This window comes from Protopterus annectens, chromosome 1.part0 (genome assembly GCF_019279795.1).
Source record: "Protopterus annectens isolate FY-2018-M chromosome 1.part0, PAN1.0, whole genome shotgun sequence".
Classification (NCBI taxonomy): Eukaryota; Metazoa; Chordata; order Ceratodontiformes; family Protopteridae; genus Protopterus; species Protopterus annectens.
The window spans coordinates 1,541,433,811-1,541,452,497 of NC_056725.1; the positions used below are offsets into that span (position 1 = coordinate 1,541,433,811).

Below are 18,687 nucleotides of genomic sequence, written 5' to 3' on the forward strand. Positions count from 1 at the left end.
AAGGGAGATGAGGGAGGGCAGGAATACTGTGACATGAGAGGGACATCTATGGTTATGCTAAGATTTTACACAGCTAATCTATGTTCTTCTATTCTCATGTTGTAGGATTCTCACTGTGGGAGAGTACCACAGCTCAAGATGAGGAAAGGGTGGAGGAAGTAGTAGCAGTCTCCAGGAAACCATGGCAGATGGCCCTTGCAAATCATGCCATGGCTCTGTAGATATTGTCCAATTTATAATGTTTGGTAAAGGTATGCACAGAGGACCATGTGTCTGCCTCTAGTATGGTGGCCGTGTCCATGCCTTTGAGGAAGGCTCCTGAAGAGGCCACTGCTCTAGTAGAATGTACTTTAACATTGTAGGGTAAGTCTTTGCCATGAAAAGACTAACATAAGTTAATAGTGTTTGTACCCAAGAAGATATCTGTTTGGATACAGCTTTTCCCAGGGCCCTGGGGGTGGAGGGTTACAAAAAGCTGATTGGATCATCTAATGCTTTTGGTCTTGTCCAGTTAAAATCTTAATTGCCTGTGGACATCAAGGGAGTGGAGCACACTCTTGCTGTCATTTTGAGGTGAAGGGAAAAAGTTGGGGAGATGGATGGACTGGTTGAGGAACAGTTCACTGACCACCTTTAGGCATGAAGGTAGGATTGGTTAGAAGGGTTACCTTGACTTTGTGGAAGATGGTGTAGAGTGGGGAATGCCATGAGAGCTTGCAGCTCAGAGACTCTCCCTAACTGAAGTAAGGGCTACTAATAGAACACTCTTCCAGGTACACATCTGCAGAGAAGTAGAGCTTGCTGGTTCAACGGGGGCAATGGTGAGTTACTCCAGTACATAGCTGAAGTCCCAAGGAGGGGGGTAATAGGTTTTCTCGGAGGTTTGACATGTAGTTTGATCTCCAGTCTAGAAAAGAGGGGAGGTTCCATAGGGTAAGCAGGCTGAGATAGCAGAGGAGTGGACTGTCACTGAAGAGTATGAAAGCTCTGATTTTAGGAGCTCGCATGCACAGGCTAGGACTAGAGTTACAGCCACTAGGAAGGGGTCTAGTTGCCTTTGGAGACACCAATTGGAAAACATTTTCCAGTTTGAAACATAGGATGTCCTGGTGGTGGGTTACCTGGCCTTCTGCAGGATAGATAGCACGTCCTCGGAGTACCGGTGTCTGAAAGGGATCAGAAGTTTATCACCCACAGGGTTAGGCAGTGTGTTTACAGGTATGGATGAATGAGAGCAGGTCCACCTTGTGAGGCAACTTGTGGTGACTGCCCATGGCAAGAGATAGAAGAAGGGGAAACCAGTGCTGCCCTTGGCCAATAGGGAGTCACCAGCAAGATTTTTGCCTTGTCCTTCTGGATTTTCAGTAGGACTTTCTGAATGAGTGGGAATGGAAGTAAGACATAAAGGAACATATCATTCCAAGAAATCGAAAAAGCATCCACTCTCTAAGCTAGTGGGGAGGGTGTTCTGGAGCAGAATAGCTGTAGTTGTCTGTTCTGAGGGGAGGCAAACAGATCTGTCTGTGGTGTGCCCCCACTGGTGGACACTAAGAACACATCCCTGTGTAGCATCTACTTGTGATGTTGAGAGAAGGATCTGCTGAGGGCATCTGCCTGATGGTTGTCTTGGGATGGAATGTAGACCACCTGCAGTGTGACATTGTACTGGGTGGCTAACGCCCATGGCTGTATTGCCAGCCTCCAGAGTAGGTAGGAGCTGCCCCCACCATTTGTTGATGTACCAAATCACAATAGTATTGTCTGTGAAGATCAAATCACAGTAGTATTGTCTATGAAGATTTGGAGGGGGCCTGTCTGAATTATAGGCTTGAAGGAGAGCAGTCATTTCCCTTACGTTGATATGTTTTTTTGGAGGGAGGGCTCCCGTTGGGCCTGTACCTTGAGTCCATTCATAGTGGGCCCCCACCTTTCTACCTGTCAGCAAAGTTTACTTGCAAAATCTACAACAGCTGTTTGGGCTTGTAACCATGGTCTAGATCCCTTCTTGGCACCAATTCCTGCAGCTTAAATTTGTTTTAATAGAAGATCTTAGTCTTGTTAGCAGTTAATTTAGGTAAAAGAGTATCAGTGTGACATGCTCAGTCCCCCTTCCCACTGTCTAGTTTTCCACTAAGAGTGTTTTATTCAGAACTGATCCATCCTTTATCCCCAAAGTAACATCTCTCCAGTGTTGACCAGTGCATTTACCTATCCACTCTGATATAGGAGAAGTACTCCTTTACACTTTGGACATTCATAGACATCTGTGATTCTACTTGCACCATTCATAGTCAACCAGGAAAGACTCTCAGCTGGTTATTTCTATCTGGATGTCTTTCAATCAAAAAATAAGACCTTACCAGGGAAGCCAAAGTACAATCAGCCAGGTCTGTATCAACATCTGCTGCCTTCATCAGAAATTCTTTAGTAGATGATATTTGACAGCAGCAACTTGATCTCCATTGCACACCTTTTCTAAGCATTTTAAGGTCGACGGGTCTACGTCTTCCTTTGGAGCTACCATCTTCAGGGGCATCCTGTCATGATTCCGTGTAGAAAAATAAATGGCTTCGGATACTGTCTTAAGTTGAAGTGGGTGGGTGTTTTGACACAGGATTCAGGTTATTTGCTGCGATTTATTTAACATTTGTTGACCAGGAAAGTCAGACTAGGACTGAACCTATTTTCAGTGGAGGCCCGGGAAGAAACTCTCCAGTTGCATGTCTTTGGAATGTGGGAGGAAACTGGAGTACCCAGAGTAAACCCAAGCAAACGGAGGGAGGACATGCAAACTCCACACAGGAGGCACCCCAGCCAAGAATCTAACCAGAGAACCTTTTGCTGTGAGGTGACAGTGTTAACCGCTGCACGACTGGGCCGCCCAGTCCTTGTCATCCCTAGTCCATCTGTTCAGCAGCCCACCATCCTTTCAAATTACCACCTTTTTCACCTTTGGATGGACTTAGTAGACTTGTCTATTTGGTTGTAACACTCCTACAAATGAATAAGTAGCTAAGTTATGCCAGGGGACAGATGCATGATGGGAATAGGGAAGGAATTTGTGAGAGCGATGAACTGTTGGATTGGATCTGCCTGGTGGCTATTAATCTCATAAGATGAAGCAGACAGACTAGGAATGACAGGGGTCCAAATTACAGTGACTATAACTTCTGTTTGCGTACAGTGTAATGAAGTACTAGACTGTTACTGTAATGTAAAATAATGCAATATACATACTACTGCAGTAGTTACTCTGTGTACAACATATACTAGTATAGCACAAAAGGTAATTATGTGTAGCAAGCAGAGGACCACTCAGAATGAATTGTGTAACTGTGTGTTGCGTAAAGGTCAGAGTAGTGTGTACTCAGCTACTCAAACTTTATTTAATACTTAACAATTTATTCCATTTCATTTTCAAGAGAGGGTGTCCCTCCTTCCCTCTACAAAACTACACTGTAATAGGGTGAGGTTGTGAGGGGCACTAGTCCCCTTTCACCAACAGAAAAAATGACAAATACTACATAATGAGAGGAGGGTTTTCAGGTAGCCAATTTGGAGGGAATCCATTGCCTGCCACAAGTGTAAACAATTCTTCAGTGCTAAGTAAAGGTAATAAAATTCACTTGCTATTAAGTGCTTAGTAGCTGTCATGAGTAGCATTACCAAAAACTCAAGCACTGCATTTTGCTTTTGCATAGTAGTGAAAACCTTTATGAATAGGTAATATAAGACAAATAGTAGCAATATTAAAAACTGTAAGTAGGAATGATTTTGAGAACTTTCTTTTGACACTTACAGGAACAGCAGTACTGGTCCTTACGAGCATCAGTATGTCACAGGAAGAAATCCTTAGTTTGTAGAGGGTTGACAGTTGGTGCTTCTGTTTATGCATTTAGTACTATTTACAGTTTTTCACATTTTAGTTAAAATTATTTTATCCTTTCATTTTGTACAAAATTGGTCTTCAGAAATATGTGGATTCATAACTGATGCATTTGAATATGTGATGCCATTTACATCACTAGTGTTCTTCTCTTAGTTAAAATACTTTTCCATTCATTTTTACAAAAAAACAAGAGATTATTTATCAATGAAGTTGTTCTGATGTGCAAGTTAGATTAATTTTGCCAACATTGCTGACTTGTAGCAGGGAGCATAACTCCATTAAGGAATTTGTGGATAACATACCATCTGAGTTTTACCTTAAAGGCTAGGACTATGTGCTAATAACAGGGTTCGTCTTTTAGCCCTGGTTTTAATTTCCTCACCATTTATTTAAATACTGTGTGACTGAGTCATAAAACCATCCAAGTACTCCTGGGTCACCCCTGGAAAGTGAAAGGCTTTTAATGGGTCATACTTGGATAAAAATCAGGAAAAGAAATAAAAAAAATGAATTTGAGGTGTACAGTTCAAAAAGTAGACTTGTGGAACAAGAATTCTAGTGAGAAGGCAGTTTATATTGTGTGTGTGTGAGCATTTGTGTTCCTGTGTGTGTATGTGTGAAGTATCCTTAAAGTATATAGTTGCAATAAATCAACTTACTTTTTGCACCACTGTGTATAGTGCATCCAGGACCGCCTAATACGCTTGTTCACATCTGGCTAAATATAATCAGCAGAAATTTTGAATAAATCCTCTTTACTTCCACAAGGTCCCGGACACTTCTCCCAGTGATGTCCCTGGAAGGCTAGAGGGTGAGGATGTCCATAGACTTTAATGGAGGTATTACTACACATGCACAGGACATATCTGTTAATGTTTATGGACATATTTATAGGCTAACATTCCATGATGTCACTGGAGGAGAAAGAAAAATGACATAATTTATGAAGCTTTTTATTAAAATACACTCTACTGTAAAAAGGCTTCATAGATACAGAAAAGCATTACTGCACTTAAGCTACCAAGCGATGTGATGCACCTATTAAGTGTGACTGTACACTTTAATTCCTTACTTAACCATTAATTTTAAGCAGGTACAGTGTTTTATGTGTGTTACTGAGCTTTTCTCATTTTATGACGCTTTGGTTGAATGATGATCATATTGCACACTAATATGAATTTTGTTTCTAAACTGATTCTTAATGTTTGTAAAGAAATAAGATGTTTGTGTTACCCTGCTGCAGTCATCACACTTGTGTTATCCTGCCATCAGCCTGTCCCGCAGTCAGCCTGAGTTCCAAAGTCTTGGTCCGGTGTTGGCTGCTGTCGCTTCTTCCCTGACGTCAGAGTGCCAGGGGTATATAAGAGGCATCTGACGCCATTTTCTTCAGTCTTTCTTGCCGTGCGGTGCCCGAAGCAGAAGCAGTTCGCAAGTGCCGGTCGGCCGACACCTGAGATTTTCGATTCTAATTTCAGTCCAAAGTCTTCAATAAAGCAAAGTACCCCATTGGGGAACCTTTTCTTGCCTCAGTCCGATGTCAGAAAAAGTTAACAATTGCATTTCCTGTGGGAAGCAAATACCTCATAAGGACTTCCATTCCTGTTGTATTCCTTGCCTAGGCCTAGACCACGACGTCACAGGTTGTCGGTTTTGTGCTAGGTTTAATAAACAAACTATCAAACGCTGTTTTGACTTTGCACGACATTACTTTGGTAGGAAATTTAATTATATCATGCCGTCGGAGCAGCCGACGACCGGCATGCATAAAAACACAAGGATAAGGACAGACAGCCTAGGAACAAGCCAGACTCCAAGGCCTCTGCTGGGCCTGTCGCCGGTTCTCCGGTTTTCAGTGAGGTGCCTACGCAGCCCCTGACCGCAGAACTGGAACCCCAGACAGCTGCGGATTCTCAAGTGGAGTCTACTAGGCCCTTCCGACACCGGAGCAGAAGTAGACCCGGGTGTAGTGGAAACACCTTCGGTTGCAGAAGGTGTCTTCAGACCGACTACGCTCACCATTAAATCTTATGCTAAGCTTAAAACTCCTTTAAAACCAAAGAAGACTGTACATCAGTCTACAGTTCAAGGCCCCATGCCTAAGAAACAGATGCTTAAGATGGCTGAAGATTTGATTACCCTAATCAGGGGTTCCCATCCCCCTCCTGATAAAAGACCAAGACAAGAGGAGGATTATGCTTCCTCTGACCAGGTTTCAATTTCCTCAGATTCTTCTGGGGAACAGGATTACATTTTCCACCTTTATGAAGAATCTGATGCTGAAGACTCTATTCCCTCAGCATCTCCCCCTGAAGACTACCCCTTTGGGGAAACTTTTCATACCGTGAGGGAACATTTCCACTGGGAAGGCCAGGACTACTCTGATTCTAAGAAAAGGCTCCGAGAGTTCCTTTTACTACCCCAGCACAGACCTCTTGCTATCCCTCCAGTTTTGGATATTGTGGATGTAGTTTACTTGGAGTCTAGTCTAAATCCAGACTCTCTACCTCCTGCTCCAGCCAAACCAGACAGATACTACAAAGTACCTGACTCTCACAAATTCCTTTATAAAAGCCCTGTGGCTGACCCAGAAACAATTTCCCAGGGTCATAAGGGAGCTAAAGCTTCTATGGCTAAAAATCCTGTGCCCTCTGAAAGGGATTCCAGAGCCCTAGATAGATGGGGAAAGAAAATATACACCTCAGCAACTCTGGCTATGAGAGCATTAAATTGTCAGTTTCACATGCTGAAATATCAGCAATTCCTAATGTCTCAATTAAAACAAAAAAATGCGCACACATACTGAACAGTCTGAATTCAAGGAAATGCAGGATCTGTTGCATGCAGCTGAACAGGTGGGCAAACATACTTTACAATGTGGATTTGATTCATTGGAAGCTTCCTGTAGAGCAGCTGTTACTGGCTCTGTCATACGTAGACATGCTTGGTTAAAAGAACAAACCCTTCCTGATCATGTTAAAGCAAAATTATTGGATGCACCTTTACAGCAGGATGTATTATTTGGTGTCGAAGCAGAAGAGGTTTTAAAGAAAATGGAGGATAAGGCAAAGTCTTTGCAGATGGTCAAGGATTTTTTGCAGGTACAACCGCCTCGTTTCAGCAGAAATTGGCCAACAAAAAACTGGTCCTTTTCAGCTTCTGACAGATCACAGAGAGGCAAATACAGTCGCCCAAGGGGCAGAGGTCAGTCACAAGGCCCTTACAAACCTCGCCAATGGAGTACTGCTACCCAAAAAGGAGGAAAAGACAGGCCCCAGGCTAGCAGAAGACAAACACAATGACTCAATCCTCAAACTACCAAGCAAATCTCTCCTGGCAGCTCCCTTGGGAGGAAAATTAGCATTTTTTTGCAGACAACTGGCACATCATTACAAAAGACAAATGGGTTCTAGACATTGTCTCTCAAGGATACAGATTCCACTTTCATACCTTACCAAGGATAAAAGGAATGCCAAACCTGCCACCAAATCAATGGGCAGAGGCACAAAAACAAATTACAGCTCTCCTGGACATGAGAGCCATTCAACAGGTACCTACACAGGAGCAAGGACAAGGATTTTACTCAAGACCCTTTCTAGTCCCAAGAAAGGACAAAGCATGGAGACCCATTCTGGATTTTTCAATTCTGAACACCTATCTGCAAGTACCAAAATTCATGATGCTAACACTACAGCAGCTTCTTCCCATGCTGGGCAAGAATGCTTGGCTAGTAACGTTGGACCTCAAGGAGGCATAGCATACCTGCATGTCCCTATCAGAAAAAATTGCAGAAGATACCTCCGCTTCATTGCAGGTTCAACGCATCATCAATTCTCTGCACTGCCCTTTGGCTTATCTACTGCGCCCAGGGTCTTCACAAAATGCCTGGCACCAGTAATTGCATACTGCAGACAAAGAGGAATTCAAATATACCCATACCTGGACGACTGCCTTATTCAAGCAGAAAGCAAGGACATTCTTTTAAAGCATCTGGCATTTGTCAAACACCTTCTAAGTTGCCTAGGGTACACAGTAAATGAAAAGAAATCAAAACTAGTGCCCACACAAAACATAATATTTCTGGGTGCCAGCTTGAATACAACGGCCCAGGTGGCTTATCTCACGCCAGACAAGAAACAACAGCTGACTGAATATTTAAAAATAATGGCAACAAAGACCCAACTCCCTGCAAGAAAAATTCTGCAGGCCTTGGTATTCATGGCATCTTGCATACTACTAATACCATTTGCAAAACTGCATATGAGGAAATTACAATGGTACCTGAAAAGCATATGGACTCGCCACAGCTTGGAAACGATACCACTCATTCCCTGACTTCAACAGGAGTTTCTATGGTGGGCACAGGCATGTCACCTCAACAAGGGTCAGGCTTTCACCTTACCCACAGCCAGGCAAACTATGACAACAGATGCATCGGACTATGCCTGGGGAGCACACATGGCAGGACAGTGCATTCAGGGCATATAGACTACAGATCAGAGGCATCTGCATATCAATCAAAAAGAAATACTAGCAGTACAGAATGCCCTAACAGCTTTCAAGAACCTCTTACACCCAGGACAACTAATAATAAAGACGGACAATACCACAGTAATGTGGTACATAAACAAGCAAGGGGGCACACATTCCTACCCTCTATGCAGGCAAGCAATGAACACTGCACTGTCTTACCAGGTTCAGTTACAAGCACAATTCCTGCCAGGAAAGAAAAACACATCGACAGACGACCTAAGCAGAAACATCATGGATCCACACCAGTGGAAACTAGATCCACAAGTATTTGCAATGATAGCTCAAAAATGTGGACGCCCAGACATAGATCTGTTTACAAGCCCCCAAAACTACCAACTTCAAAAATTTTGCACAAGGACATTCCATCCACAAGCTTGGAAAGTGGACGCCCTCTCATTCAGTTGGAAAACATTAACAGTGTATGCCTTTCCTCCACTGCCTCTTCTAGCAAAGATACTGCTGAAAGTCAGATTAGAGTGGCCACAAATGATATTCATTGCAACAGACTGGCCACGCCAGCATTGGTATCCAATTTTAAGGAACATGGCCCACGGCCCACCATGGATTTTACCACAAATTCCTCACCTGCTCACCCAGCGAGACAATCAGATTCTACACCGCCAGCTCAAGACTTTAAACCTGGCTGCATGGCAAATTACCTAAACAACAAGCCAACACCTCTATCCAAACAGTTATGGATGTCATTCTGGAGGCCAGGAGGCCCAGCACCAGGAAAACCTATTCAGACAAATGGAGAAGATTTTGCGCCTGGAACCAGGCTAAAGGCAAAAATCCCCTTGATCCAAACATTCCTCAGATTCTACCATATTTAACTGAGATGTTGCACAAAGGTCTTTCCTTTTCATCTGTTAAGATCCACACCTCAGCAATTTCAGCTCATTACAACACGGATCCTCCTTTATTCTCACATCCACTCCTAAGAGAGTACCTCAGAGGGGCTAAGAACATAAGACCGCCAAGGAGAGCACCAACACCTACATGGGATCTCAACTTTGTTCTGGAAAAGCTTACACTGCCACTCTTTGAACCAGCTTTTTCAGCTGATTTAAAATTTCTTTCATGGAAAACTGCTCTGCTACTTGCAATAACCTCATCTAGAAGAGTCTCAGAGCTACAGGCACTAATGGCAGTGGAGCCGTTCCTCATTTTTCGTCACGACAGAGTGTCTCTATGAACTAACCCTTCCCTTATGCCAAAGGTGGTATCCATTGTGGCCCTAAACCAAACCATTCATTTGCCCACCTTTTTCCCAAATCTCCAGAACAAAGGAGAAAGACTCCTGCACTCTTTGGACATTCACAGGCAACTACGTTACTACTTGGATAAAACTAAGGCTTTCAGAAATTCTGACCAACTCTTTGTAGCCTATGCTACAGGATCACAAGGAAAAGCTATCTCAAAACAGACCATTTCTAAATGGATAGGGCATTGCATATGTTTCTGCTACACGCATCATGGGAAACCGGTACCTGCTAACATTAGGTCCCACTCCACCAGGGCTACAGCTACATCAGCAGCCTTTCTCAGGGGAGTGCCAACCAAGGATATTCTGGAAGCTGCAACTTGGAGTTCAGTGCACACCTTCACCAAACACTATCACTTACCTCTATATTCTAAGACTAGAGCTGGTTTTGCCACAGCAGTTTTGCAGGGCCTACTAGCTCCTTCTAACCCTGTTTAACTCCACCTCCCATCCTTAGCTTTGGGATTCAACCCAAGTGTGATGACTGCAGCAGGGTAACACGATGAACATAGTACAGTTTTGTACCTACCATAAATGTAGATGTTCAAGTGTTCACCCTGCAGCAGTCCAGGTTACCCTCCCTCCATCCCCTCTGAACTAGCTGAACTTACTATACCACTCTATCCTGTTCAACCTCTGGTGTATTTGCTTGTGCCTAAAGGTATTGTTTTATTTATATATATATATATATATATATATATATATATATATATATATATATATATATATTGGGGGCACCTGACATCTGGGGCAAGAAAAACTGAAGAAAATGGCATTGGATGCCTCTTATATACCCCTGGCGCTCTGACGTCAGGGAGGAAGCGACAGCAGCCGATGCCGGATCAAGACTTTGGAACTCAGGCCGACTGCGGGACCGCCTGACGGCAGGATAACCCAAGTGTGATGACTGCAGCAGGGTGAACACTCGAACATCTACATTTATGGTAGGTACAAAACTGTACTTTATACATTTTGGATGTGGTGGCATTACAACCAAGAAAGTGATCTTTGGTGAGAATAATTTGAAAGTTACACAATTACACCTTTCTAAACATACTGGAAAATATTAAGATACAGCCAAACACCTTAATACCGGGTGATTTCAACTACCCTGCCATTAACTGGGAAAACTACTCTGATACCAACACCGTGCCCAAAGGTTCTGGAATGCATAAATTCCAACGCCCTGGATCAACTAATCCATATTCCCACCAGGGGCTCAGACATCCTTGACGTGGTCATTACCAACATGGGAGATCGATGCTCCACACCAGTGGTCACCCCCTTGTTTGTCAGGTCTGACCATAAGCTAATCACCCTTGATGTCCACATACCAACCCCCCCCCCCCCAATAGGGAACCCTCCATAAAAAAACTTCTCCAAAGCTAACTTCATGCTACTCAAGTCAGAAGTGCAAACTTCATGACACCCATGCAGACGGAAACTGAAAGTTCGACTGCTGAATCCTACACTAAGGCACTGTAGGACCATATCCACTCGTGCATAAATTGTTGCTCTCCTCCAAAAAAGGAAGCCAATCTGGTGGTTCTCTGCCATAAACAAACTATACAACAGAGGGAAGAAAATGTTGCAAAAAACAGGAAAATCCCAGGATACAAAAAAAACTCCCTTAGCCTCAGTAAGAAGCTGAGATCCCTCATAAAATCCTCCAAAGCTAGTTACGAAAATAAAATTGCCATAGATTCTAAGGACAGCCACAAGGCATTCTATACTTAAGTCAAGAATCTAAATGGCAATGCTCAGATCTCCTCTGAACTACAACAGAATGGCATTAAATACACCGATCCCAAGGATATTACCATTCAGGTCGATTCAGTGCCAACTTCAGCCCGCTCTCATCCCCTAAAGAGCCCATCTCAGTACCTAAAGATTGCCAAATTCCAGTAATCACTGCCACACAGGTAAAAAACACACTCTCCTAAGCTAAGAATACAGCATCCATGGGACCAGACGACATCCCGGGCTGTGTACTACAAAATGAACTGGCACCTCACCTAAGTGTCATGTTTAATCATAGCCTCACCTCGGGCTTCGTGACAGCTAGAGTTATCCCACTCCACAAGGGGGGATCCACATTGGATCCTGGCAACTATCCGTCCCATCAGTCTGATGAGCCTGATCTGCAAAGCCATGGAGCGCATTATCATGTATCTTATAAACAAAGACATTGGCAACCTTCAAACACTGGACCCCACCCAGTTTGGTTTTGTGAAGGGCAGATCTTGTCTCCTCAACCTGATTGACTTCTTCGAATCAGTCTCCAGAGGTGGACGAGGGTAAGGTGGTCCACATAGCCTATCTGGACCTCGCCAAGGCCTTCGATGCCATCCCCCACTCTGGAATCATAGATAAACTTACTAAGCTGGGCATTAATCCCTACATCACTCGGTGGGTTGCCAACTGGCTTACTGACCGAACCTACATTGTAAAAGTAGCCGACTCCAAATCCAGCTCCAGACAAGTGGAGTACCTCAGGGTTCAGTCCTGGGACCGCTCTTCTTTGGCATCTACTTCTCTGAAGTACAGGCCCAACACTAAGGGACTCTAGCTAACAAAGTTTGCAGATGACTGCAAACTGTGAGCCATTATCGAATCCCCAGATGATGTGGATATTCTACTAAAGGGCCTTACAGAGGCAGATGCTTGGTGCCAGAGCCATGGCTTCAAGCTCAATGCCAAGAAATGTATAGTTATTCCCTTTGAGAAAAAAACATGTACCCATGAATTACCACATAAGTGGCAGTACACTAAACACCCGAAAGTGTGATAAGGGACTTAGGGACACAGGTGGACAGTGGTCTCTCCTTCGATAACCACATTGCCACAACAGTCAGGAAATCCTTCTATATGGTACATGTCATCACTAAAGGATTTTCATCCAGAAAAAAGGAGGTTATTGTCCTACTGTACTCATCCCTCATTAGACCCATTATAGAGTACAACGCCCCATTTGGTGTGTACCTCACAAGACATCTGCAACAGTTGGAAAGGCCGCAGAAATACCTCACTAAAAGAATCACAGGCCTAAAGCAGATGCCCTATGCTGACCATCTAAAAAAACTCCAGCTGTACTCCGCCTCTGAGTAGACGATATGCGGCAATCTCTGATTAAGGCCATGTCAAACCCAGAGCTGTTGGACATATGCTACACTTAAAGAAATCCCAGTCCTTCAGAGCCACATGCTCCAGGGATGTAAACCTGGTCATCACAATGAACAAAACAATCTGGAGGGATAGGTTCCTGTCCCAGAGACTCCCCATACTATGGAATAGACTGCCCATACATGTCAAGCAGAGCTCCTCTTTGGCTCTCTTCAAAAGGAACCTTGATGATTGGATGGGAAATAGGAAATTCACCCCGGGGATCAGATCAGTCTCCCTGCTAGACAGGGAACCAAGGAAGTAAATATTCTGGGAAGAAATAGCTGGGGAATTGTTATGGCTAGGCTTGTATAGGCCCTAGGGGCCGATAGCCTAGTACCAACCTATGAAATACTCTACTAATTTGTGCAGTTAATAATTTCTCAAACAAAAATTGATTGTGGTATGAATGGATCTAGTGTTAAAATTACAAATAAAAATTATATCATATAAATAAAACTTTTTTCTTCCAGGTATGCCATCACAGCCTGGTATTTTGATGCAAAAGAACGAGCAGAGGCCAAAGACAAGTATCGTCTAGGTATTGAATCTTTTAGCTTCATTGTGCTATTTTCCTATGTAATTGCTTGGTCCAAGAGAGTAATGTGACAACTTTTATCCAGAATTATTTTACTTAATTGATGGTGCTGCTTTTATGTTCAGAAGTTTTGTCTTTGATAAGTGCATAGTTTTGTCCCTACCCAGATATGCTCTGCAGTCAAAGAGGAGGAAAAAAAAGCAGAATTCAACCATAGAGAATGTGCACACCAAATGCATCTTTCATAGAGTGTACATTATACATGTGTTTGGGTTTACTATTACAATGTGGAAATAACTTTGTTCAAATTACATTACATCGAAGGTATGGTTTCAAAGTGTATGAAAAGCGAAAGTAAGCGTACTGAATATGGAATCCTGATATTCGAACAGTAAATGCAGTTCAACAGTCACATACTTAAAACAGCGAATATCAAACTCCCAGCATTAACATGGTTCGAAACTGGAGAGTAAAATCGTTTTGAAATTTGACGCTGTGTTTCGACTGTAAGAATAAAGTAACAAAGTAATTTCCACATTGTAATAGTAAACCATATGTTTGTATTATTGAACTGGGTTGCAGGAAACAACTAGATTTTGAAATTTTAGGTATAAGTAATTTGCAAGATATTAAGCCATGAAAAAGAAGAAATAAGGAAAAGTGAGCAAGTGTTGGATGGGCAACTAGGATATCTGTATGCAAGTTCTTATGTGAAGCATTGACTTGATAGCTAAGTGATTTTTTTCTGATATCACTGCTCCATGGTCAGGGGTACAACTCTGACCTCCAATTTCTGTTTGTGGAATTTGCTTGCTGATGATGTCCTTCAAGGATGCATCTGCAGTCATAACAAATGGGTTGTCCTGTCGTCAGGCAGCCCTTCGGTCGGCCGGATTCCAAAGTCTGGGTCCGGCTTCGGCTGATGTCGCACTTCACCCGACGTCATCTCTGTTGGTCTTCGGGTATAAAGGCATCAGCCGACGCCATTTTCCCCAGTCTTTCTTGCCACGCGGCGCCCGAAGCAGAAGCTGTTCGCAAGTGCCGGTCGGTCAGATCCAGAGATTACTACTACCGAATACTACTTCGAAGACTTCTAAAAAGCTAAGTACCCCGTTGGGGACTCTTTCTTGCCTCAGCCGATGTCAGAAAAAGTCAATAACTGTTTAACTTGTGGGAAACAAATACCTCATAAAGATTTCCACTCTTACTGCCTGCCTTGCTTAGGCCCAGACCACGACGTAGCAGCCTGTTTGGCCTGTGCTTCCTTCAACCGACGAACGCTTAGGCGTCGGTCGGAGTTTGCTGAACAGTTTTTCGGCTCAGATTTTGCGTACATTATGCCGTCGGATCCTCCGACTACCCAAATTGTTAAAAAACGCAAAGGAAAAGATCGACACTCTCGGTCCGCGGTTTCGGCCGAAACCACGGTTAAGCAAGCCGCGAGTGTCTCGGTTTCGGCCGAAACCGAGAAACCGGTCAATCTTCAGCCGAATCCATGACTACTACTGAGGCTCCTGCTACCTTAGTTGAATCGGCCTCAGAAGTTTTGCCTACTACTGTGGTTCCTAGTGATTTATCAGACACCATTCCTTTGGATGTCTCTACCCCAGCACGTGGTGCTGCTAGGCCTCCTGCAGCCATGTCTATTAAGGCCTTTGTCAGGGCTAAAGCAGCCAAAACTGTTAAATCAGTGCCTGTTGAGCCCCCCTCACACAGGCCCACTTCTAGTTCACAAATGCTTACTCTGGCAGAGGATTTAATATCCTTAATTAGGGGATCCCAATCTCACCCAGACAGGGCCTCTCAGCCCCCAGAAAAGAGACCTAGAGCAGAGCCCCGAGCCAGTGTCCTCTGATGATTCTTCGGATGACTCAGACATTACAGACCAGCCAGAGGCTCCTTTTTCTACTTATGAAGATTCCGATGCTGAGGAATCCATTCCATCCGCCTCTCCACCAGAGGAATTTTCCTTTGGGGAAACCTTACATGCCATGAGAGAACAATTCCAATGGCAGGGACAAGATTTCTCAGATTCCAGAAAAAGGCTTAGGACATTTCTGCACCTACCACAACATAGGCCCTTAGCTATACCTCCAGTACTGCCTGTTGTGGATGATGCATTTAATGATGTTTGCACTGCTCCTGATACTTTACCTCCAGCCCCTGCCAAACCAGATAGATTTTACTGGGTGCCAGACACTCATCACCACCTATACAAGGCCCCACTTGCAGATCCTGAGACTATATCCCAGGGGCCTAAGGCAGTAGCCTCGACCTCAGCAAAAAACCCTATTCCTTCTGAAAGGGAATCCAGGTCCTTAGAGAGATGGGGGAAAAAAGTTTACACCTCTGCTACTCTCTCAGCTAGAGCTTTAAACTGTCAAGCCTTATTTTCGAAAAATTGGCACTATATCACAAAAGACAAGTGGATTTTGCAAACCATAGACCAAGGCTACAGGTTCCACTTCCACACCTTACCAGTAAAAAGAGGAATGCCAAACTTACCTCCAAATCAAAAAACAGAAGCTCTAAAGCAGCGCAATTAACAAAGATTAAGAGCTGTGGAAAGAGTACCAATAACAGAACAGGGCAAAGGATTCTACTCCAGACTCTTCCTAGTACCAAGAAAAGAGAAAAGTTGGAGACCTATTCTCGACCTGTCCGTCTTAAACACATACATCATTGTCCCAAAATTCAAAATGCTGACCCTACAGCAACTTCTTCCCATGCTGGGCAAGGAGTGTTGGCTGGTAACTCTAGATCTCAAGGAGGCATACCTGCATGTCCCCATACGACCAAATTGCAGAAGATACCTCAGATTTCTTGCAGGATCAGAGCATTATCAATTCTCAGCATTGCCCTTTGGCTTATCTACTGCGCCCAGAGTATTCACAAAATGCCTGGCATCAGTAATCGCTCACTGCAGGCTACAGGGAATCCAAATTTATCCATACCTGGACGACTGCCTGTTACAAGCGGACAACAAAAGCAAGCTGACAACAGATTTACAAAGAGTCATTTGCTTACTACAAGCCCTGGGATACACAGTCAATATACAAAAGTCAAGACTGATACCATCCCAAACAAGAACATTCTTGGGTACGGAATTGGACACAGCAAAACAAATGGCATTCCTAACTGCAGAAAAACAAAAACAACTCCCTCTTTACTTCTTGGCATTAACAAAGCATAACAAACTAACAGCAAGAAAAGTACTGCAGGCCTTGGGCTACATGGCATCATGCATAATCTTGGTCCCACATGCCAGACTGCATATGAGAAAGCTACAGTGGTACCTAAAGAATTTATGGTCTCAACACAGGCACAGCTTAGAAACCGAAATCCCACTAATCCCATGCCTGAAACAGGAGTTCCTATGGTGGGCTCAAGCATGCCAGTCAAACCCAGGCTTGCCCTTCCACAACTCTCAAGCAAGCCAAACAATCACAACGGACGCCTCAGACCTAGGCTGGGGGGCGCACATGTTGGACAAATGCATACAAGGATTGTGGACTCCAGACCAGCTGCACCTGCACATAAACCAAAAAGAAATGCTGGCAGTAAAACTAGCAATCCAGAAATTCAGACCATTCCTCAAAGAAGGCCATTTAATGATAAGGACAGACAACACCACAGTCATGTGGTACATCAACAAACAGGGAGGTACTCATTCATACCCCCTATGCAGAATGACTCTGGACCTTTGGAATATGGCTCTGAGCTACAACATCCAGTTACAGGCAATATTTGTGCCGGGAAAAGAAAACACCCTAGCAGACATGTTAAGCAGAACCACCTTGGATGCTCACGAATGGATGCTACACCCGGACATCTTCAAGGCCATCACAAAGAAATGGGGAATGCCACAAATAGACCTATTCGCATCCCCACATAATCACCAGCTCAAAAAATTCTGCACAAGGACATACCACCCACTTGCATGGAAGGTGGACTCTCTATCCTTCAGTTGGAAAGGCCTGACAGCATATGCATTTCCACCTCTTCCTTTGATGCACAAGGTACTACTGAAAATCAAAGAGGAACGCCCAAGGATAATCCTGATAGCTCCGAATTGGCCAAGACAACACTGGTATCCATTGCTGAGGAGCATATCTCAGGGGAGAATGTGGTCAATACCCCTGATGCCTTTGATGTTAACTCAGAACAACTACAACATCATGCACCCAAACCTAAAAACCTTGCAACTGACTGCCTGGAACATCACATAGCAGCAACTAACCCAGACCTATCCCAAAGGGTTAAAGACATTATCCTTGAAGCCCGCAGACCTTCGACCAGAAGGAACTATGCAGGAAAATGGAAAAGATTTGTTATTTGGAGTACTGAAAGAGGAAAAGATGTGTCGAACATAGATATTTGCTAACATCCTGGAGTACTTGGCAGAGCTTCTACATACAGGCCTGTCCTATTCCTCCATCAAGATACATGCATCAGCTATTTCAGCAGAATACAGCTTCGATCCACCTGTCTTTTCGCATCCTCTACTCAGGCAGTTCCTCAGAGGGATCAAGAATGTAAAACCTCCTAGGAAACCACCACTACCAGCATGGGACTTGAACTTTGTGCTAGAAAAATTGACACTCCCTCCATTTGAACCAGCAGCAACAGCAGATCTTCAACACCTATCACGGAAAACTGCTTTCCTACTGGCAATTACTTCAGCAAGGAGGGTTTCGGAACTACAGGCCTTAATGGCAGTACAACCCTTCCTAATCTTCCATCAAGATAGGGTGTCCATGAGAACTAATCCTACATTTATGCCTAAGGTGGTATCCAGAGTGTCTTTAAACCAGGCAATCCACCTACCTACCTTCTTTCCCAATCCACAGAACAGGGGGGAAAGACTGCTGCATACCTTGGATGTACATAGGCAGTTACGCTACTACCTGGACAGAACCAAAGGTGACAGAAAAACTGACCAGCTTTTAGTAGCCTATGCAACAGGAAGGGAAGGAAAAGCAATTTCCAAACAGACAATCTCCAAATGGGTAGGAAATTGCATAAGATTCTGTTACTCCTACCACGGAAAACCAATTCCACAGAACATAAGACCTCATTCTACAAGGGCTACAGCCGCTACCACAGCTTTCTTACGGAGTGGCAACCAAGGACATTATTGAGGGCTACTTGGACCTCCGTGCATACATTTGCCAAGCATTATAATTTACCTCTATACTCTAGATCCCGAGCAGGGTTTGCCACTGCTGTACTGCAAGGGATCCTAACTACACCATAATTCTTCTTCCTCCTCCCTAGTTGGCTATGGTATTCTACCCATTTGTT

At 43.8% G+C, this 18,687-nt stretch overlaps 1 protein-coding gene across 1 annotated transcript in view; it reads left to right on the top strand.

Moving 5' to 3' along the window:
- Positions 1–18,687, top strand: part of LOC122798894 (prolyl hydroxylase EGLN3-like) — a 588,939-nt gene that overhangs the window by 429,999 nt on the left and 140,253 nt on the right. Inside the window, exon 4 of the mRNA XM_044067999.1 lies at positions 13,319–13,386. Coding sequence (XP_043923934.1) covers positions 13,319–13,386 — 68 coding nt within the window. The remainder of the gene's footprint in view (positions 1–13,318; positions 13,387–18,687) is intronic.